We start from the raw sequence: 17,984 nt of genomic DNA on the forward strand, positions 1-17,984 counted from the left end.
TCCTTTATTATCTCAGAATCAGAATCAGAAAAACTTTATTCGTCCCACAATGGAGAAATTTGCGGTCCACAGCAGCAGTTTGAAAGGTGGATGGGGTGAAAAGTGAATATTACAGTACTAATGCATAATTACTTAAGATAAGTACTACGGTGTGTATTTGTGTGTGTGTGTGTGTGCATGTACTAAATTTGTTTGTTTGTAATTTTGTTTGTTTGTTTCACCCCGTAGGTTTGTTTCGTCCTGTCATGTTTTACTCATGGTTTTGTTTGCAACTTTGGACTTTTTTTTGTTGTGATGACTTTAGAGATTTTGTTCCTGCTGACTTTATTTAATACAATTTTTCAAATACACCCTGCTCCACCATTTCGCCTGCCTTTTTTTGGGGTCAGTGAATTTAAACAAGACTCTTTGCCACTCATGTGAAGGGGTGGAAAAATGAAGCTATTAAAATGATTTAAAGTTTTTTTTTTTTATTGTATCTTAACATGACAAGGAAATTTCCACCCCCTTTGTGAATAATGAATTTAAATCAGTGGCGTGCAAAGCAGGGGATGGGGGGCGATTGGGCAGCGGCCTCAGGCGTCAACAGTGTATTTGCCATTGATGAAAAAAATAATTATAATACGGCTTGCAAAAATATCTTTCGCTGGGCAGTCAAAAAGGCGCAATAGGGTACACCGAGTCAAAGCGGCGTTGTTTCATTTGTCTCGTTTCAAGGGATCCGCGTTGATCAGCGCGCTCTCATTTGGTAGAACAACCTGAACAGTTGTCGGGGGGAGGAAGAAACAAATCCGCGGGGAGTCAGGTAATTAGTCACTGGATGGGGAGACGGAGCAAGTGCGGTGGGCTGGGTCGTTACCCATAAACACAAGCCTCGCCGAGACAATTACCACAACAGTTTGCGTCGGAAAGACGAGCGTGCGCTAACGCGCACGCCTTCGCCGTGCCGAAATATTTGCCGTCTTCGCTTTGTATTATTTTAAGCTGCAAACCGCACGTGTACAACAGATCAGCGGCCTTTTCCAACCAGTCATTATAAAATATAGCTCATATACGCGATGTCTCGGGCGGATTTCACAAGGTCCCCCTTGGCAGTGTAGGTACAGTACACACACACACACACACACACACACACACACACACACACACACACACACACACACACACACACACACACACACACACACACACACACACACACACACACACGCATGCATGCAAGTGTATCTGTCCCGCATCCATTTACAAGACAAAATGAAAAAAGTATGTTTTAAAACCACATACTGTTTTCTAAGTGACGGCCATCTTAACTCACTCACTGCCAGATGATGTGCAAAAATCTGTCTACTTCAGTGCCAGGGTTTTCGTCATTGTCACTCAAATTCCAGGACCCATATAATATTTAATTTTAGGACTACTTAAACATTCAAGACAGCAATAGAAACCTTAAGACTTTCTTTTTTCATCAGAACAAAAGTTAATTCCCAAGTTATATGGGTCTGGAGTTATATGAGCTCGAAATGAGGGCAGCTATCCAAAATACAATGCACTACATAAATATTGGTTTATATAGCGCTTTAACAACAGCTGAAGCTGTAGCAAAGCTGTAGCTGTAGCGAAATGCTTCCACCTCATGGAAGGGAAAACATTGCCAGAGGTCTGTCTAGCGTTTTATCGGCACACCCCTGCAAGAAAAAACAAAACCCGAATAAATTCGGGAATGACTTAAAATGTCGTCCAAACATGTAAAAGTTCATGTTTGTTTTTAAATAAGTCAATAAGAAGGTTTTTATTTCAAACACTTAGCGACATTGATTAGGAGTCTTGGAGTTGAAGTTCCACCGCGCACCGCCCCCCCCCCCTTTTTTTTTTCTTCCCACGGCTGGTCTTCAGTGACAGCTCCACCCTCCCCCTAGGTCGCCATCTTTTTTTCCCTTTACTTATCACCATCCATTCTCCTTGTTTTGCCCGTTCTAGCTGCCCCACCTCAATTCCATCTTTCCTGTCACCTCCCCCACACACACACCTCTTGCTCTCTCAGCCCATTTTTTTGCTGGCAAGTTGAGGTGAAAAAAATCATATCTCCCCGCTTCCTCCGACTCACTGATATGGAAAATCATCCGAGAGGCCAGCCGCTAACGTAAACCTTATTCCTGTCCGTTTGCTTTTTCTCCCCCCCCCCCCCCGCCTTCCTGTCCTCTGTGTCCGTCTTTGTTTTATCCTGATCCCAACATTCCCTTTCCATCTGTCACCGTTACATCCTCCCCCCTGCGTAGCCCAAATGCGCTGCGCGTGAACTGACGAGATATGTCAAAAGAGGCCTGCGTGAGACGCCGCGACCAACTAAACAAACGCGCCCTTAAAACCCCGCTCAGCCCAGTCTTTGTTACTCACATCAACCGCAGACATGCGTGCACAAAAAATTGCAATTCGTGACCCGGGTGAACCTAAGATTATGCGCTGCGCGTTACTTCTACATGTTATTTGCTATAAACAGAAAATGCCGTTTGAGAAAAGACGCTATATCGGTTCCCCACACTGGTGATTAAAGCGCGAAACGCCGCGTCCGACTCTCCCAGATGGCATCATGTGATGGAAGCATGTCAATGGCGTCGCGTTGAATCTGCCCGTCAGATGCTGACAATCCTCAACGGCAAAAAAAAAAAATAAAAATACATTGAAATGAGGACGTTCTGTTCACTCTAATTCCTTCAGCTGTACCGACAGTTTGATGTGTTGCTTGACGGTAAATGACGAAAGCGTCTACAGGCTGTGTAAGAAAAAAGTTGTGGGCCTGCAGGTCTAACCGCTTCACATATTTTGTGTTATTGATGCCCCGAAATGTTTTCAGGCATTTTTAACTCATTCATTGCGAGACGTGCAAAAATGTGTCTACTCCAGTGCCAGGGTTTTTTGTCATTGTCACCTGAATTCCAGGACACACAGAATATTGAGTTGTAGGACGACATAAACAGTCAATGCATCGTGAGAAATCTTGGACTCTTGGACCTTCTTTGATCAGAAAAAAAAAAGAATTAATTCCTAAATTATATGGGTCTGGAGTTATATGAGCTTGAAATTGGGGCAGATGTACAAAATACAATGCAATACATGCATATTGGTTTATATAGCGCTTTGCTGAAGCTGGAACAAAGCACTAACATGGAAAAATAAATACATTTTGCGCCCTTGTGGCCAGAGGCCAAGGCTAGTTCTTTATCAGCACCTAAGCATGAAAAACCAAAACCCGAACAAATTCGGGCATGTCGCTCTGTCATATTTTCAATTCCCAAACAAATTCGTGAATGGCAGTGAATGAGTTAAGTCAAGTTTGGCGCCCCAAAAAAAACACTTTTAAGGCTTCATTTAATTATTTTTAACCGAAACACAATTAAGGACACTACAGTTGCACTCAAACACCACAGCATCATAGAAATATGTCAATGCCAAACATGATTTATGAAGTAGCAATTTTTAATTAAATGCGGTTCAATGATTGCAGGCTGTCAGTTCCAAAACAGTCAAAGGATGAACACTTTCAACGCAAAAGGTGTTGAATGATGAAAGGCAGACAAGGTTACCTACTATCTTATTTTGGGACAATAAATCTTTTCTTGCGGTTATTTTAAAAATTACTCTTATAAAATATGCTGAGAATGCAGCGACATTGGGTTAATAGACATATACTGCATGTTATATGCACTTAAGACATGCACGTCTGGACAGTCGCTGTTTCTGTGTGTGTGTGTGTGTGTGTGTGTGTGTGTGTGTGTGTGTGTGTGTGTGTGTGTGTGTGTGTGTGTGTGTTCTCGTTTCTGTATAGTTGTGGGGACACAAACATGTTTATAGGGCCACATCCTGGTGACCATTTGAGGTATGAAAACATTAAAAAACAGTGTGTGTGTGTGTGTGTGTGTGCGTGCATGCGTGTGTGTGTGTGTGTGTGTGTGTGTGTGTGTGTGTGTGTGTGTGTGTGTGTGTGTGTGTGTGTGTGTGTGTGTGTGTGTGCGTGCGTGCATGCGTCCATGTGTGTGTGTGTGTGTGTGTGTGTGTGTGTGTGTGTGTGTGTGTGTGTGTGCGTGCGTGCCTGCGTCCATGTGTGTGTGTGTGTGTGTGTGTGTGTGTGTCAGAGGTTCTGGCTGCTACGCCTATTGCCGTACACTTGGCAACCTCTAGTCAGTCCAACCCTTTCATAAGCCAAGAGCCCTGGCATTGAGCCTTGAGCAAGCGTGTGTGTCTGTTTCTGTGTGTGTATGACTGTGTATGTGTTTGTGTGTGTGTTTAGTGGCAGGAGTCAAGCCAGACCTTTCTGATCTGTTTTGACACCACAGAATTGCACAAGTGACAGGGCTACTCAAACAAGGCGGTGGCGGAAGACTCGAAGTCGAGCATGCGCACCGCGCAGAGGACGCTAACACATTCAGCGTGTCAATAAAGGACCGAACGGTGCTTACAAAGAACAAGTTCTGGGGTGCAAAAGGGAGGTTTTTTTTTCTCAGCGACATCCACAAGGCATTTTCCCTTCAGTTTCTCTCTTATTATTCATCAACTATTCCTCTTGACTCATTCATGCCGGAATAAAGAGGCGCGCAAGGCAAAACATGGCGCGTCATCTGGGACGAGCGGCTGCACTGCATCACATTACGGGGGAAAAAGAGAGAGAATGGAGGGGAGCGTCGGTGAGCGAGCGGAGGGGGGGGAAAAATAAGATGAAAGAGCAACAAATGAGAGATTTCCCTGGGAGGCGCATAAATCAGCAGACTATGAACAGCAAGCTCAAAAGCCCGACTCCCAGATTGCGGACCAGAGTCTCGCCGCACGTAGCGTATAAACTCCCGTCTCTCTGTGCACGCTCCCCAACCGGGAGGCCCGATCTCGTAGTGTCGACGTCAGGTTTCCCCCACCCTGCAAGATGCATCGCCGACTGGATTCGACTGCCTGCTCGTCGTATCAATCATATAACGGACTAGCGGGGTCACATTAAATGAACAGAAAAGGGCAGTGTAAATATAAAAAATGGCTTCCTTGATAAAGGTGAGGGACAAAATGCTCCATCAAAATATTAGGAAGACTTTGGATGACAGGGAAAAAAAGCACATTTAGTAGGATTTAAGCCAAATGCAATGGATAGAAAAAAGTCTACACACCCTGGTGCTAATGTCCGAAACAAAACTGGAAGCAAATCGCATCATTTCAAACCTTTTTTTTTAACCCCAGCATGAAAATTAAGTTAAATGTATGCAACTCAAATAGATCTTTTGGGGATGGTTATTCGACAACTAATGTATATGATCAAATCAAATCTGACTAGCCCAATGTTTTTTTTTTGTGGATGACGGTGGTCATTGATTTTGTGTGTTTTTTTTCCCCTGACATTTCCTTATCTGTGAATTGATAAATCAGTTAATTGTTAAAGTAGCCTCAAGGAACTTTGAACGTACGTTTGCTCTTTGGCTCCAGCTGCAAAATGCTCCATTGCAGCATTACTTACGCCCAAATAAAATTGCATTGTTCAGTGAATCGTTGCTTGTCATCGCTGATTATGATCCTTTTTTTAATTTTATTTTTGTAAGTGTTCATATGTAGCTAATATGTTAGCTAAGGTTGATTGTTTGAGACAATAACAGAGTATTTATCCTATCGTTAGGTAAGATATCATTTATCAATTAAATATATTTAAAAAAAATTACTTCCTCTCAAAGACTTAAAAAAAAGATGAATGGAACATAAAGGCATCAATTTGCAATGCCAGAGTATAATTTGTACAAAGAGCTACATGTATTTAAAAAATGGAAACAGTCAAAAATAAGTAAATAAATGCATACATAACTAAATACATAAGCTAATAAACAAATAAATAAATAAGTGTAAAAATAAGTAACTAAATAAATGAATAAATGTAAAAATAAATAAGTAAATAAATAAACACATGAATAAATAAATAGGCAAATACATACATAGACACACACATCCATTATTAAGCAAATAAGCTAATAAATAAATAAATAAGCTAATAAATAAATAAATATTAGGCGCAGAAAAAACTTTAAACTTGTAATGTTAATCAGCACAACAAAGTAAGTCAGTTATTTTCTGCAAAACAATGTACCGAGTCAATACAAGAACAATACAAGGGGCAATTACTTCTATAAATTTCGCTCAATATTTTCTCTCTAAAAGTTCGCTGCCTCGAAACGTTGAGCTCCCTCAACCTTTTTTTCTTTTTAAAAGCACACACAGAATTCCACCCAGTGATTTCCTAGCAAATTGCTATCATTTAGAATTCATCTATTTTCCTACCGCCTTCCCACTTTATTCTTCGGCTTATTTTTAATTTCATCTCCACGTCTCTCTCCAATCATCTATTTCTTTTATTATTATTCCTGTGTAAATATAACCGAAATGAAGGAATATGAGAAGAGGAGGGGTGGGGAAAAGCCTGGCAGAAATAAGGTCACACTGGGTTATTCTCATCGCTCTGTCTTCATCACAGCCTCCAATCCTCTCTCCCTTCTCTTCTCGCTCCCTTGTTGCGCTCGCTGTCTGCCGATTCTTCGTCTTGTTTAGTCTCTTCGTTCGCGTCGGCAGCCCACACGCACACGCACAGAAGGTGACACCTGCGCGTGAGCCCGTTGAGAGTCTAATTTAAGTAAAGTGCTTCTCTAGGAACCACAACCACCCCCCCCCCCTCAACTCACGATGGTGGAGGTTGATACGGAGCGGCGTGGTTAAGCACACACTGTCATGTGCAGATACACACACACACACACACACACACACATCCTGATTCAGTGATATTACTTGCAACAGTGGGATAGGCGGAAGTGGCGTGGATGGCTTCTCAGTAGTATTCCGTCATCATCATAATGAATATTTGATCCCCCCCCTTTGGGTAATTGACCTTTGCAGACATGGCAGGACGTCTTGCCCAAGGACACTTGAGCTGAGTGGATCCTGCCTGGCATTGGTACCACCGCCTCCCAACTCTCCTTTTGGTTGAAGTGAGGCGAGTTCCACTCCTCTGCGACGCGTAGGTGTGTTTTTTTTTTCCATCGGAGAAGCACAATTACGCAAACAAATGGGAGGAAAGTATGTCGGCGGACATCTTGACGGGTTAGCGGGTAGGCTAGCGAAAGGATTCATGCTTCGAGATGTTCTGAAACCCATCCAGGCCATTCTTGGATGAACTCGAGTTAAAGAGAGCTGTGACAGTGCATTCGTTGTTCGATATTCCGCAGTTTTTCTGGGAAATATTTTTTGATGAATTATGTCTTCAGGGAATTAAAGGGACATTGAGTGGACGGCTCGGCTGTTGTATTTCCAAAGGAGTGGAAGAGAAAGCTGCATGAGAGTATTTCGTAATGTCTTTCATTTCCCCTTCTTAGTTCCCACGCAGGGTAAAGTGGATCTAAAAAGTTTACACACCTTCCTGTTTGAATGCCAGGATATTGTGATTATACTAATCCCTTGTTTTTCCTAAGTAATGGGGACCGAGACCACCCGTGATAGACGAAAATCCGCGAAATAAAGTTATACGATAAGAATAATCACCCACGAGGTATGACAGAGGGGGCTGAGAAGATACACAGCCAATCTATATCACTGTAAATTATGGGATATCGTGCTGTCATTAGGTGACGTCATGCTACCCCCTTGTGGAAGGGATAAAACATTGCCAGCGCATTATCGGCACCTAAGCAAGAAAAAAACAAAACTCGAACTAATTCGGGAATGGCGCTCGACATCATATTTTCAATTCCCGAATAAATTGGTGAATGGCGGTGAATGAGTTAAAACGGGCTTCAAATATTTACACCAGCAATCCATTAAGCAAAAGGGGCCTTCACTTCCTCCCTAAGAGTGCTTATGAAACATCCTGAAGTTTCCTCCACGCGATGTAAGCGTCACAAAATGTCCCAGTTAAAAATACGGCGGTGAACTTCCCCCACGTTTTAGCGCAGATCAGCAAATCAGATGCTGTGCTTGTGAAAGACTTTTCCTCCCTCCGCTTGCCACACTTCTACATTCTCGATGCGTTGCTGCGACCTTGTTTTAGGAAACCCTGTCTTCAATATTGCTAACTCAACTTTTTTGTTAGTTTTGGCAAATACGGCAAAACTAACGTAAACTAGAATAGGTGCGTACAAGCTCCGATATAGTACATGCCATGCGTATGTACTGCATAGGCAATAAATAAATAAAAATCAGACTCCATACATCAAGCATGCTTCCAAACATTCTAAAACCACAGATCAAAAACAAGCCAGAAAGACAGTGGGCTGTTATTAAAGAGACTAGACGTGCAAGTAGAAACATTTTAACGGCAATCAAAGACGTTCGCGGGAAAAAGATGCAGAGAAAAGTGGTGAGAAGATGAAAAATTCGCTTTTAATCAGACCCAATCCAAAATTTAGACAGGCACACTAGAGGCAACAAGGAGCCCCTGGTGGGATTAGGACCTTAGTTGTGTGTGTGTGCGCACGTGTGTGTGCGTGTGTGCATGTGTGTGTCCCACGAGACTGATTAGCCATGAATGACTGATGACGGAGCTTTGTTGTTGTTGATCTTTTTTTTCTCTAGTTGTTTTTTTCCCCTCACTAGTGCAAAAGTAAGGGATGGGACACATACACACACACATACACATACACATACACATACACATAGCATGTATATTCAACAAAGGCTCCTGAATATACTTAATGCTTTCATGTGTGTCAGTGTGTAACGATCCATGCTGTTCCACACAGCTGCTTCTCTCTATTTCAGACTCCCCGACACTGATGCACACACACACACACACACACACACACACACACACACACGTATTACCTATTTAATATCTACCTGTCTGTCACACCAATCTGTTCCGTCTGCCAGACACTACAACGACAAAGGAACCTTCGGGATCCGGGCATGTCTTCTTCTTTGTTGTTTTTTTTTGATGGTGTTGTTTTTTTAATTCTCACCCCCGGATGAACCTCCAACGATCGGACATCCATCCTAGCTGCCTGACGGCAAAACAAGCTGGACGTAGACCGGCTTGAATGGAAGCCATTATAATATGAATGGGGCAAACTGATGAAATGAATGAAGGAAAAGAGGCCGGAAGACAAAAAAAAGCATCAAACAAGGCCTTCTCCAGCGTGCGGGATTCAGGCTCGCTAAATATGACCCCCGAAATGGACAAAAAGTGGGGGGTGGGTGGCATATCTCAGGTATCATCCCACCAAGATAAGGTGATTGCTTTGCGGTACACTTTTCAAAATGGAGGTGCATGTGGCGGGGGGGGAAGGCAGGCTTTTAATATCACACACACACACACACACACCCCTGTGCAAAGTAATGTTGTCCCCTTGGTCACATAGCAAAAGCAGGGGGGATTGCTTTGACCCCTGTGACAAAGACAAGAGCACATAAAAGAGTGACTGCAAAGACACACACTCACTAACACACAGTGATTGTGGATGCTTTCATATCAGAAAGAGCAACCACATTAAAATAAATAAATTAATAAAAACACGATAAAACACTATGTGTTGCTTTTTTTAAACAAAAAAAAAAAACAACAAGCAGGTCTTTGAAAGTTTTTATACTAAGCCCTTGCGCAAGTGTATTATTATAATGTTACAAGAACAAGTCTGAAGCGAACAAGTAGTAGAGGTGAAGGCAATACGTGGTAAAAAGATTTAAAAATAATACATTAAAAATATATACATATAGTTTTTATATCAACAAAGATCTTATTTTACATTTGACAAAAACGAGAGAACACCCACAAGTTGGATGTATTTGTCCATCGGTGCAGAAGGGATTTTTTTAAAGGTAAATATAAACATAATAAATACATCACTACTCATCACTGTTTACTTTGGTGAATATTCGTCTTGTTAATCCAAGTGGAAATCCCTCAAACTGCTTCCATATACTGTAAATGTCAATAAAGTAATATTGAGCCACCGACTCCATCCCCCCCCCCTGTAAAAGACCCCCTAGCTTTTCCCCCGGGGGGTATGGAGGGGGGACTGAGAGTTCATCATCTCCTCAACATTTCATTTACACAAAGATGAAAATAATCAGCCATGAGTTTCAACATAAATCTCACTACATAATGTGCCACTTATGTGCGTCCAATCAAGATGAGCGAGGTAATCACGCCACCCAACAGAACCGCCCCCCCCCCCCCCCAAAAAAAAAAGGGGGCACATGAATGAAAGCCCCCCGAAATACAATTCCATATTGAGTCGAGAGACGTAAAAAAAATTTGGGATGTCAAAGTCTTGAGTGTAGAGCATGTTTGTTCCCAGGCACGTTTGCTTGGAGTACAGAAAGACTTTTGTGCCCCCCCCCCCCCGCCCCCAGCCCACTTCACCAACACCCATCCAACATGCGAACAGCTGCTTATTGTCTACGCTGGTGATATGAAGGGATTCGGGGGCCGGCTCGGTTTCAACATCTCTGGGTTGCGAACGTGCGCCGCCATCTGATGATTTGGCATGTGAACGCAAAGTGCCAGACTGACTCTCCGTCCATGTGCTCCTTTTTCCTCTCTCTTCTTGCCCCAACCCCACCACACGCTGCTTCACTGGCAAGCCAGACCTCCCCTCCGCTGCGTTGGGCTTCCACCACATGCTTGTCCTTCCTCCCGCTCTTCCTATTCCTCGCCTCCTGCATGCTTCCCTCTTTCGCTTCCCCCTTTTGCTTGCCGTTTGCTCGTCTCTGTTTCGAGTGGTCCTCAGACCTCCCCGCACCTCCTCGCATGACACTTCTCTGTCACTCTTTTCTTCTCAATTAACACCCCCCCACAACCCACAGACACCCACCACTCTTATATGTGGCTCAGATCCATTGGTGCATTGTAACAAAGTGCACCCAAATGCAGTCATTAACTCATTCATTGCCATTCACAACTCATTCACATTCATATATTTGGTATATTCGATATGACGGAGAACGCAATTCCCAAATGTGTTCAGGTTTAGTTTTTTTCTTGTTTGGGTGACGATAAAGTGCTGGTCATGGCCTCTGGCAATGTTTTTTTTTCCCACAATAGGGCATCTTTTCCCTTTTTTCCATTTTAGCGCTTTGTACCAGCTTCAGTTGTTGTTAAAGCACTATATAAACCATGTATTGCATTGTATTTTGGACAGCCACCTTCATTTCAAGCTCATATAACTCCAGACCCATATCATTTAGGATGTACTTCTTTTTTTCTGATGAAAGAAGACACACACTGTTCTAAAAATAACACACAAATGACATGGTTGTATTTCCATTCTAAACCTGTAGCATCCAACTTTTTGTCCTAAAAATCACACCCGCATTTGAGCATATTTGTGATTGATACGTCCAAATCAAAATGTTGTCAAGCTCAATAAAGGTAGCAAATGAATATGTGCAAAAATGAAATCATCACATAGAAGAGTGACGTGATGTGAAATTGGCAAGCGCACACCCGACACGGCCAAGCAATTCTTGTTTGAATAAGCACCAGATTGTACACCTCACCTACTGCCGCGACACTCAACAAAGTTTTTTTTTTTTGGAGGGGAGGGGTTGAAATTGGTTAAGAAGCTTTTGCGTAATCCCGCTAACTACCAAACAAATATGTCCAGTATGTTTGAACAGAAGTGAGCTGACAGTTTGCCGCATCCAATGGCAGCTCAGCTGGCCGCAACCTCCACCAGCTGTCACCTCCCCCCCGCGGGGGGTCGTCTTGCGCGCCGCACCCGGGAAGTGCCCTGCGCGCCCCCGGGCGCAGTCAAGACGAGTTTGGGACGCTCTTCCGTTGCTGACTCATCTCACATATATGCACCTCTCTCGCTTTCACTTGCTGTCATTGTTGAGAGGCGGCGGAGACGCCAGCCTGAGGAGACGGGGACGGACGGCGGCCGGTGGGGGCCGGTGAGGGCCGCCAGGCGATTGTAATCCGACGGGATTACCAGCCAGGTGGAAACATTCAGCCTCAGCCATCCCTCCCTCATTCATTTTTACCCCCCCCCCCTCATGCCATTTTGTCTCTTTTGTGCTTTTTAACTCATTCACTGCCAGACGTGCAAAAATGTGTCCACTCCAGTGCCAGGGTTTTTGTCATTGTCACTCCAATTGCAGGACCCACAGAATATTGAGTTTTAGGACTACATAAACATTCAATGCAGCGTTAGAAACCTTAGACTATCTTCTTTCATCAGAAAAAAATAGTTAATTCCTATATTATATGGGTCTGGAGTTATATGATCTTGAAATGAGGGCAGCTGTCCAAATTACAATGAAATATATACATATTGGTTTATATAGCACTTTAATAACAGTTGAAGCTGGAACAAAGCACTAACATGGAAAAAAGGGAATGCTGCCCCTCGTGGAAAAGAAGAAAAATGCCAGAGGGCATGGCCTGCGCTTTATCAGCACCCAAGCATGACAAAAAAATAAAACCCAAACAAATTTGGGAATGGTGCTCTATGTCATATTTTCAATGAATGAGTTAATATGCGACTTGTACGAAGAATATGGTACACCCAAGTCATATGGTTTTTGGGTGTATCGTAAAAAAAAAAAACAATACAAATAAAGACACACACAACTAATTGAAATATAGTTTTTTGGGGGGGGTGAGGCTAAGAGTAATTTAAATCGGACCAATTTTAAAATGAGTAGCATTGAATATCCAAGTGCATCCCAAACATGACCGAGCACGAGGAAACGGCAGAAGAGCGAAGGTGTGCGTCGGAAAGGAAAAAGGGGGCGGGACAATAGAGGGAAGAATAAGAGAGGTGGGAAGGAATGGGAGGGAGGAAGGAGGGAGGACTACAGAGGTGATGGAGAGGTTATCTACTCCTACAGAAACATTGCGATTATGGTTTATTACTTTTTCAAAGCAGACTCCCGCTTTCGGCAGCTGTAACAAAAAGCTTTCTTTTGTGTGTGTGTGTGTGTGTGTGTGTGTGTGTGTGTGTGTGTGTGTGTGTGTGTGTGTGTGTGTGTGTGTGTGTGCATATATGTGTGTGTGTGTTAGCAGGTCACACACACTTCCCCCCACCCCCCCCATCCATGGTCATGTAAACAAAACTGCTGTCTGGGAAGTAACACACCTGTTCAATGACAAGCAATGCCACACCCTCCTCTTCCAGCACACCTGTGTTACTGCAGGCTAAACACACACACACACACACACACACACACACACACACACACACACTGCCCACGGCGACCCACACAGAAAAGAAACTGGAAGAACAGCACATTGGGGAGGAGGGGTTGGGATAAAATGAGGAGGGCAGCAAGGCAGACAGAGACAAAAAGCTTTCTTCCTATCGCTCCTATATGTAATCAGAACGCCTGCGTAATATCATTATAGGGTTTTATCAAAACGGAGGTGGGGTTGGGGGGTGGGGCTTCGGGGTTCGGGGGCGCCTGTATGCCACCATCATTCCATCACCTTGTCAAGCGTGTCGATATTCAAGCAGACGCCATGCTGATCTAAATAAGAGGCTTCAGAAGAATTGATGGATGGCATGTTTTTTTCCAGTGGGGGGGTGGGATCCATTTTTTGGCAATACACTCAATTAGATGCTTTTTTTTGGGGGGGAGAAATGGTAGAAATTGTATATCAACCTCCTCCTGTCTCAGTATGGCCAACTCCAAATCATATCTACCACTTTAGTCAAGGCCTGGAGCCTTGCTACATCTCCAAGGGGGTGAAGGGCACAAAAGGTAAACCTCCACCCCCCCCTATTTAAAAAAAACTCACCTCCAAGCAAATAAAGCACACACAGCCCCCCATGGTCAAAACAAGCAATCCTCCATGCCCGTCTTGTCAGTCAAAAGCCCCATCAGAGACATGCATGGAGAGTCTGGATATCTGCGAGCTCAATACAGTGTCATGCACCTTGAGACCCAGCGAAAGGCCCCCTTGAATATATTTCAATAGCATTAGCAGCCCGCATTACTATGCTTTTTACCCCCCCCCCCCCACCCCACCCCTACACGACATTACAGAATCAGATTTAAATTGGACCATAATGCACGTGAGCGAGCATGCAGTATAATCTGGTTTGCAGGTTAGAAGTGTGTTTCTTTAAACAAGCCCGTTTTACATGTAGAGACATTTTGTTTGGATTTTTTCCCTTATATTTCAGTACAATTGGGAGAAATACGGTATGTTTGAATAATATATGCACGAATAATAATATGCTGTACATTTAAATCCATATGGCAAAATTCATGAAATGGTTCAATGGATAGCGCTTATGAATCAAAATCTATCATTACCTATTTGCATCAGCCAGTGCATCTTACATAAGAGCACTGCATCGGGGTAAAAAAAAATATTTAATTCATTTTATTCATTAAAATTAAAAAGACATGCTCATCAATGAATGGTGCATTCATTTTTAAACTACATAGGGTCACTTTGCCGTTGCATTCACTGACTTCTTGCTTAGTTTGACAAACGTGTCTGTGATGGAAAATGATATTGGATGTATCTTTAAAACAATACAGCAAATGAACGGAAAACATATGTAGTGACATTATTGGATGGATGGATGGATGGATGGATGGATGGATGGATGGATGGATGGATGGATGGATGGATGGATGGATGGATGGATAGGTAGATAGGTAGATGGGTAGACTATCTTTTGTACTAATGAATATGCAAATAAAGTGAACTAAATGGGTCCTACGGATACATACGACTGTGTCCATTTAAAAAAAATCAAAATCCGCTGCATTTGAAAACCATAATGAACGAGCTCTCTCATCAGACACGTTCACGTGCATCCCGTTAATCGCAGTATTTAAACGCTTATACAATTTCAAGTCGCCCCCCTCCAAACACACACACACACACACACACACAATTTCCCAACCACAGCTACACGCAGATATCGAGACAGGATACCAAAGCTACTTGTTAAATTTAATGCATGCACTGTCAACCCGTTCGCACCCTGTCACGTCGCCGCTCAATATAGAAACTGGATTTTCTGGTCTTACCCGCACCTCCATTAGCCAGAGCACCCCTCGAAGCTGCATAACACCCCTCCACCCCCACCCCCACCCCATTTACAAACACTTGGATATGCTTTACCACAACCGAACCAAAACCTTCATCCGAGCTTTTCGTGCACTGGGACGGTAGCGGTTAATAGCCTTTAATTTATTGTTTAATGGGGAGGTGCAAGCAGTGGAATTACCCCGATCTTAATTAATTACACCGAATGACAATGATGAGTACTTTACTAATTGAAGAATTATATAAATGTATGACAAGATTATGACGGTGGAAAACATTTTTTTCAAGACATGCAAATGGGTGGGGGGGTTGCAAACGGACTAAAAACATTCTGCGGTGTGAATGAATCTATCCAGGAATTGAAAAATAAGGTGATGGGGTCGTGTTCCCAAGAATAAAATAAAACTGACCTGAGTGCGGAGCCATGGAGAGATGGGATGAGTAGTACTTCCCTGTCGGGAAGTGCGCCGGGTGCTGCGCGGCGCTGCGGCCGCCCGGCGTCATCCGAGAAGCGGGGCCGTGCACCAACGCGCTCCGCTCAGTCAGGAGGTGGTGCGGAGGAGCGAAATCGCGGCTTTCCATCCGGCCCGAGAAAGCGATAAATCCCAAATCCCAAGTCAAATCCGGAAGGCACCGGAGCTCTCAGGCGCCCCAGATGCAAATAATCCCCTTTATGAACTTCGGGATCCGCTCGCGTTGAGCGGAGTTTTGCCTTGGTCGGGTGGAAAGTGAGTCCCCGTCATCTCCTAGAAAAAAGGGGGAGGCAGAAGACACGTCAAAGCTCTGACAATAACGAATCAAGCAGGGGATACAGAAAAGACATTCACCCCTCACGTTCATGCGATAAAAAATATGGGGAAAATGGGGGGGTCATTTACACACTATCATTGAGAAACATTTGTTGCAGGAGAAAATGTGAGCTGATGTCCTGTGAGCGACGTTTGGTCGATTTTGGCCCAACCTTGCAACATAGGAGCTTCCTGCGTGCATCCATCATGTCAATAACGCCCGCACAATTTTTAGATCGTGAAAAAATGGAAATAAATATAAATATGACAAACAAATCAACTAAATTGTGACCATTGTAAGCATTGTTTTGCAAAGTGCGACTGCAGTTCATGTATAGGGTGTCATCATTTTTTGTTGACTGATAAAAATGGCATTTCTTCTACCAGTTGTCATAAAAGGGTAATACGTATACAAACGGGGAGGGTTGCGTTCTCTATTGTTTTAATTTCTGAATTTATTTATGGCGTATCCCCTCAAATGCATTTCCATTTGTTTTTTATTTATTTATTCTAGTCGATCCATTGTGCTTGTTTCTTGCTCGGCAACATGATTGAAAAGCACAGTTCCATCAACGGGGTGGCAAATGCCGTGTGTGTGTGTGTGTGTGTGTGTGTGTGTGTGTGTGTGTGTGTGTGTGTGTGTGTGTGTGTGTGTGTGTGTGTGTGTGTGTGTGTGTGTGTGTGTGTGTGTGTGTGTGTGTGTGTGTGTACAGCACATACACAGACATATATACGCGCACACACACGCAGCGCGCAGTGTAATCACACAAATCAAATCACCTTTATGCTCGGGTGCGATGGCGAGTAAGGCAATAAACAGTGAAATAGTAGGAAATCATCGACTTTATATGTATGCCTTATAGCCCGGGTCATTTACTTAAATAGCCCCCCACCCCACCATTGACGCTCAAATGGCGAGTCATCTAGTGGGTTCCTGATAGAACCTCCCAGGAACCGAGGAACAAAGAAAAATAATCAGTCCTCCCTGGATCGTTTTTTTTATGTTAAAGAACATGAGATAACTTTTCAGGTCAACTGGAGGGGGGGGGCACTTTTAAAGTTGCCTAATATCCGTACAGTCAAGTGGGTGCAAGGGCGCCCAAAAATAATTTAAAAACTCCTTGAGTGGCCCATGTTTGAAGTATTGGACTGGACTAATTATTTATTGTCATTTGCATGTGAGAAAACGACGTTTTGAATGGAGGTGGGGGGGCATAGAAGCGCGCTCCAGGAGAGCAAATGGACTCTCCCTTGTTCCTATACGTGGGTTCGACACAATGGTCTTTCTCCACGGGACAGCGATCATAAACAACTATGGTCTGACATCACTTTATACATTTTGCAACCCCCCCCCCCCCACCAGCTTTTTCCTCCCGAGTCGTAAACATACGTCTTCGTGTTTACGTTGCACGTACACGGAGAGCCACTCGGGCGACATTTGAACAAGCTGAATCTGTCTCGTGTTATTGCGAGGCCACGCAAACACGGACGACGTGAGTGGATCTCATCCAGAAGAAGTCAAAGAAAACGAGCATTTGGGTGTGGGTGACGGGAAGACTCACCGACGACGATATGCAAGCCTGCTCGTCATACACACACACACACACACACACACACACACTCAAGCGAAACACACACATACACACACTATTTCGCTATTTCACAATTGCCAGATAAATTTGTAAAATCACAGCAAATTTTGACATGGGTAAAAGTGACAAAAAAATCGCATGCACGAAAGCAGAATGCAAATACATTTAAAACTGACTAAACCTTTGGATAAATTGTAAAAAATGCACTACATTTATAAGTTGACCCGTGTTAAAATGTATACAAATTATTCCCAATAAGTCGGCAATAAACTCAAATCACAACCGCGACATTAAATTTAGGGCAGTGACACGGGAGACACAAGCCCAGCCGAGGTGAATGAAGCCCGGCGTCACCATAGCCGACGTACCGGGGCTGGTGGATGGAACATTGAAGGTTGGCATTTAGTTTAAAAGAGCGCCTTTTTGCTCCAAGATATGCCACAATTAAGTACATTTCTAATAAATACAAACTCTTTATTTGAAAATAAATAAATACAAATGATTTACTAACAAAAAAAACCTCTTGAAAAGTGGAAAAGTCCCAAAGTGGCACACCGTGAGCAATTTCGAATAAGCTACTACTGTACA

General features: G+C 43.4%; 1 protein-coding gene across 1 annotated transcript in view; it reads right to left on the reverse strand.

The window, feature by feature from the left end:
* bahcc1b (BAH domain and coiled-coil containing 1b) overlaps positions 1–17,984 on the reverse strand; it is a 49,746-nt gene that overhangs the window by 31,332 nt on the left and 430 nt on the right. Inside the window, exon 2 of the mRNA XM_089015246.1 lies at positions 15,427–15,762. Within this exon, the coding sequence (XP_088871372.1) occupies positions 15,427–15,598 (172 nt within the window). The 5' untranslated portion in view covers positions 15,599–15,762. The remainder of the gene's footprint in view (positions 1–15,426; positions 15,763–17,984) is intronic.

The sequence above is a fragment of the Hippocampus bargibanti genome, linkage group LG15 (assembly GCF_051943395.1).
Source record: "Hippocampus bargibanti isolate YZ-2025 linkage group LG15, ASM5194339v1, whole genome shotgun sequence".
NCBI lineage: Eukaryota > Metazoa > Chordata > Actinopteri > Syngnathiformes > Syngnathidae > Hippocampus > Hippocampus bargibanti.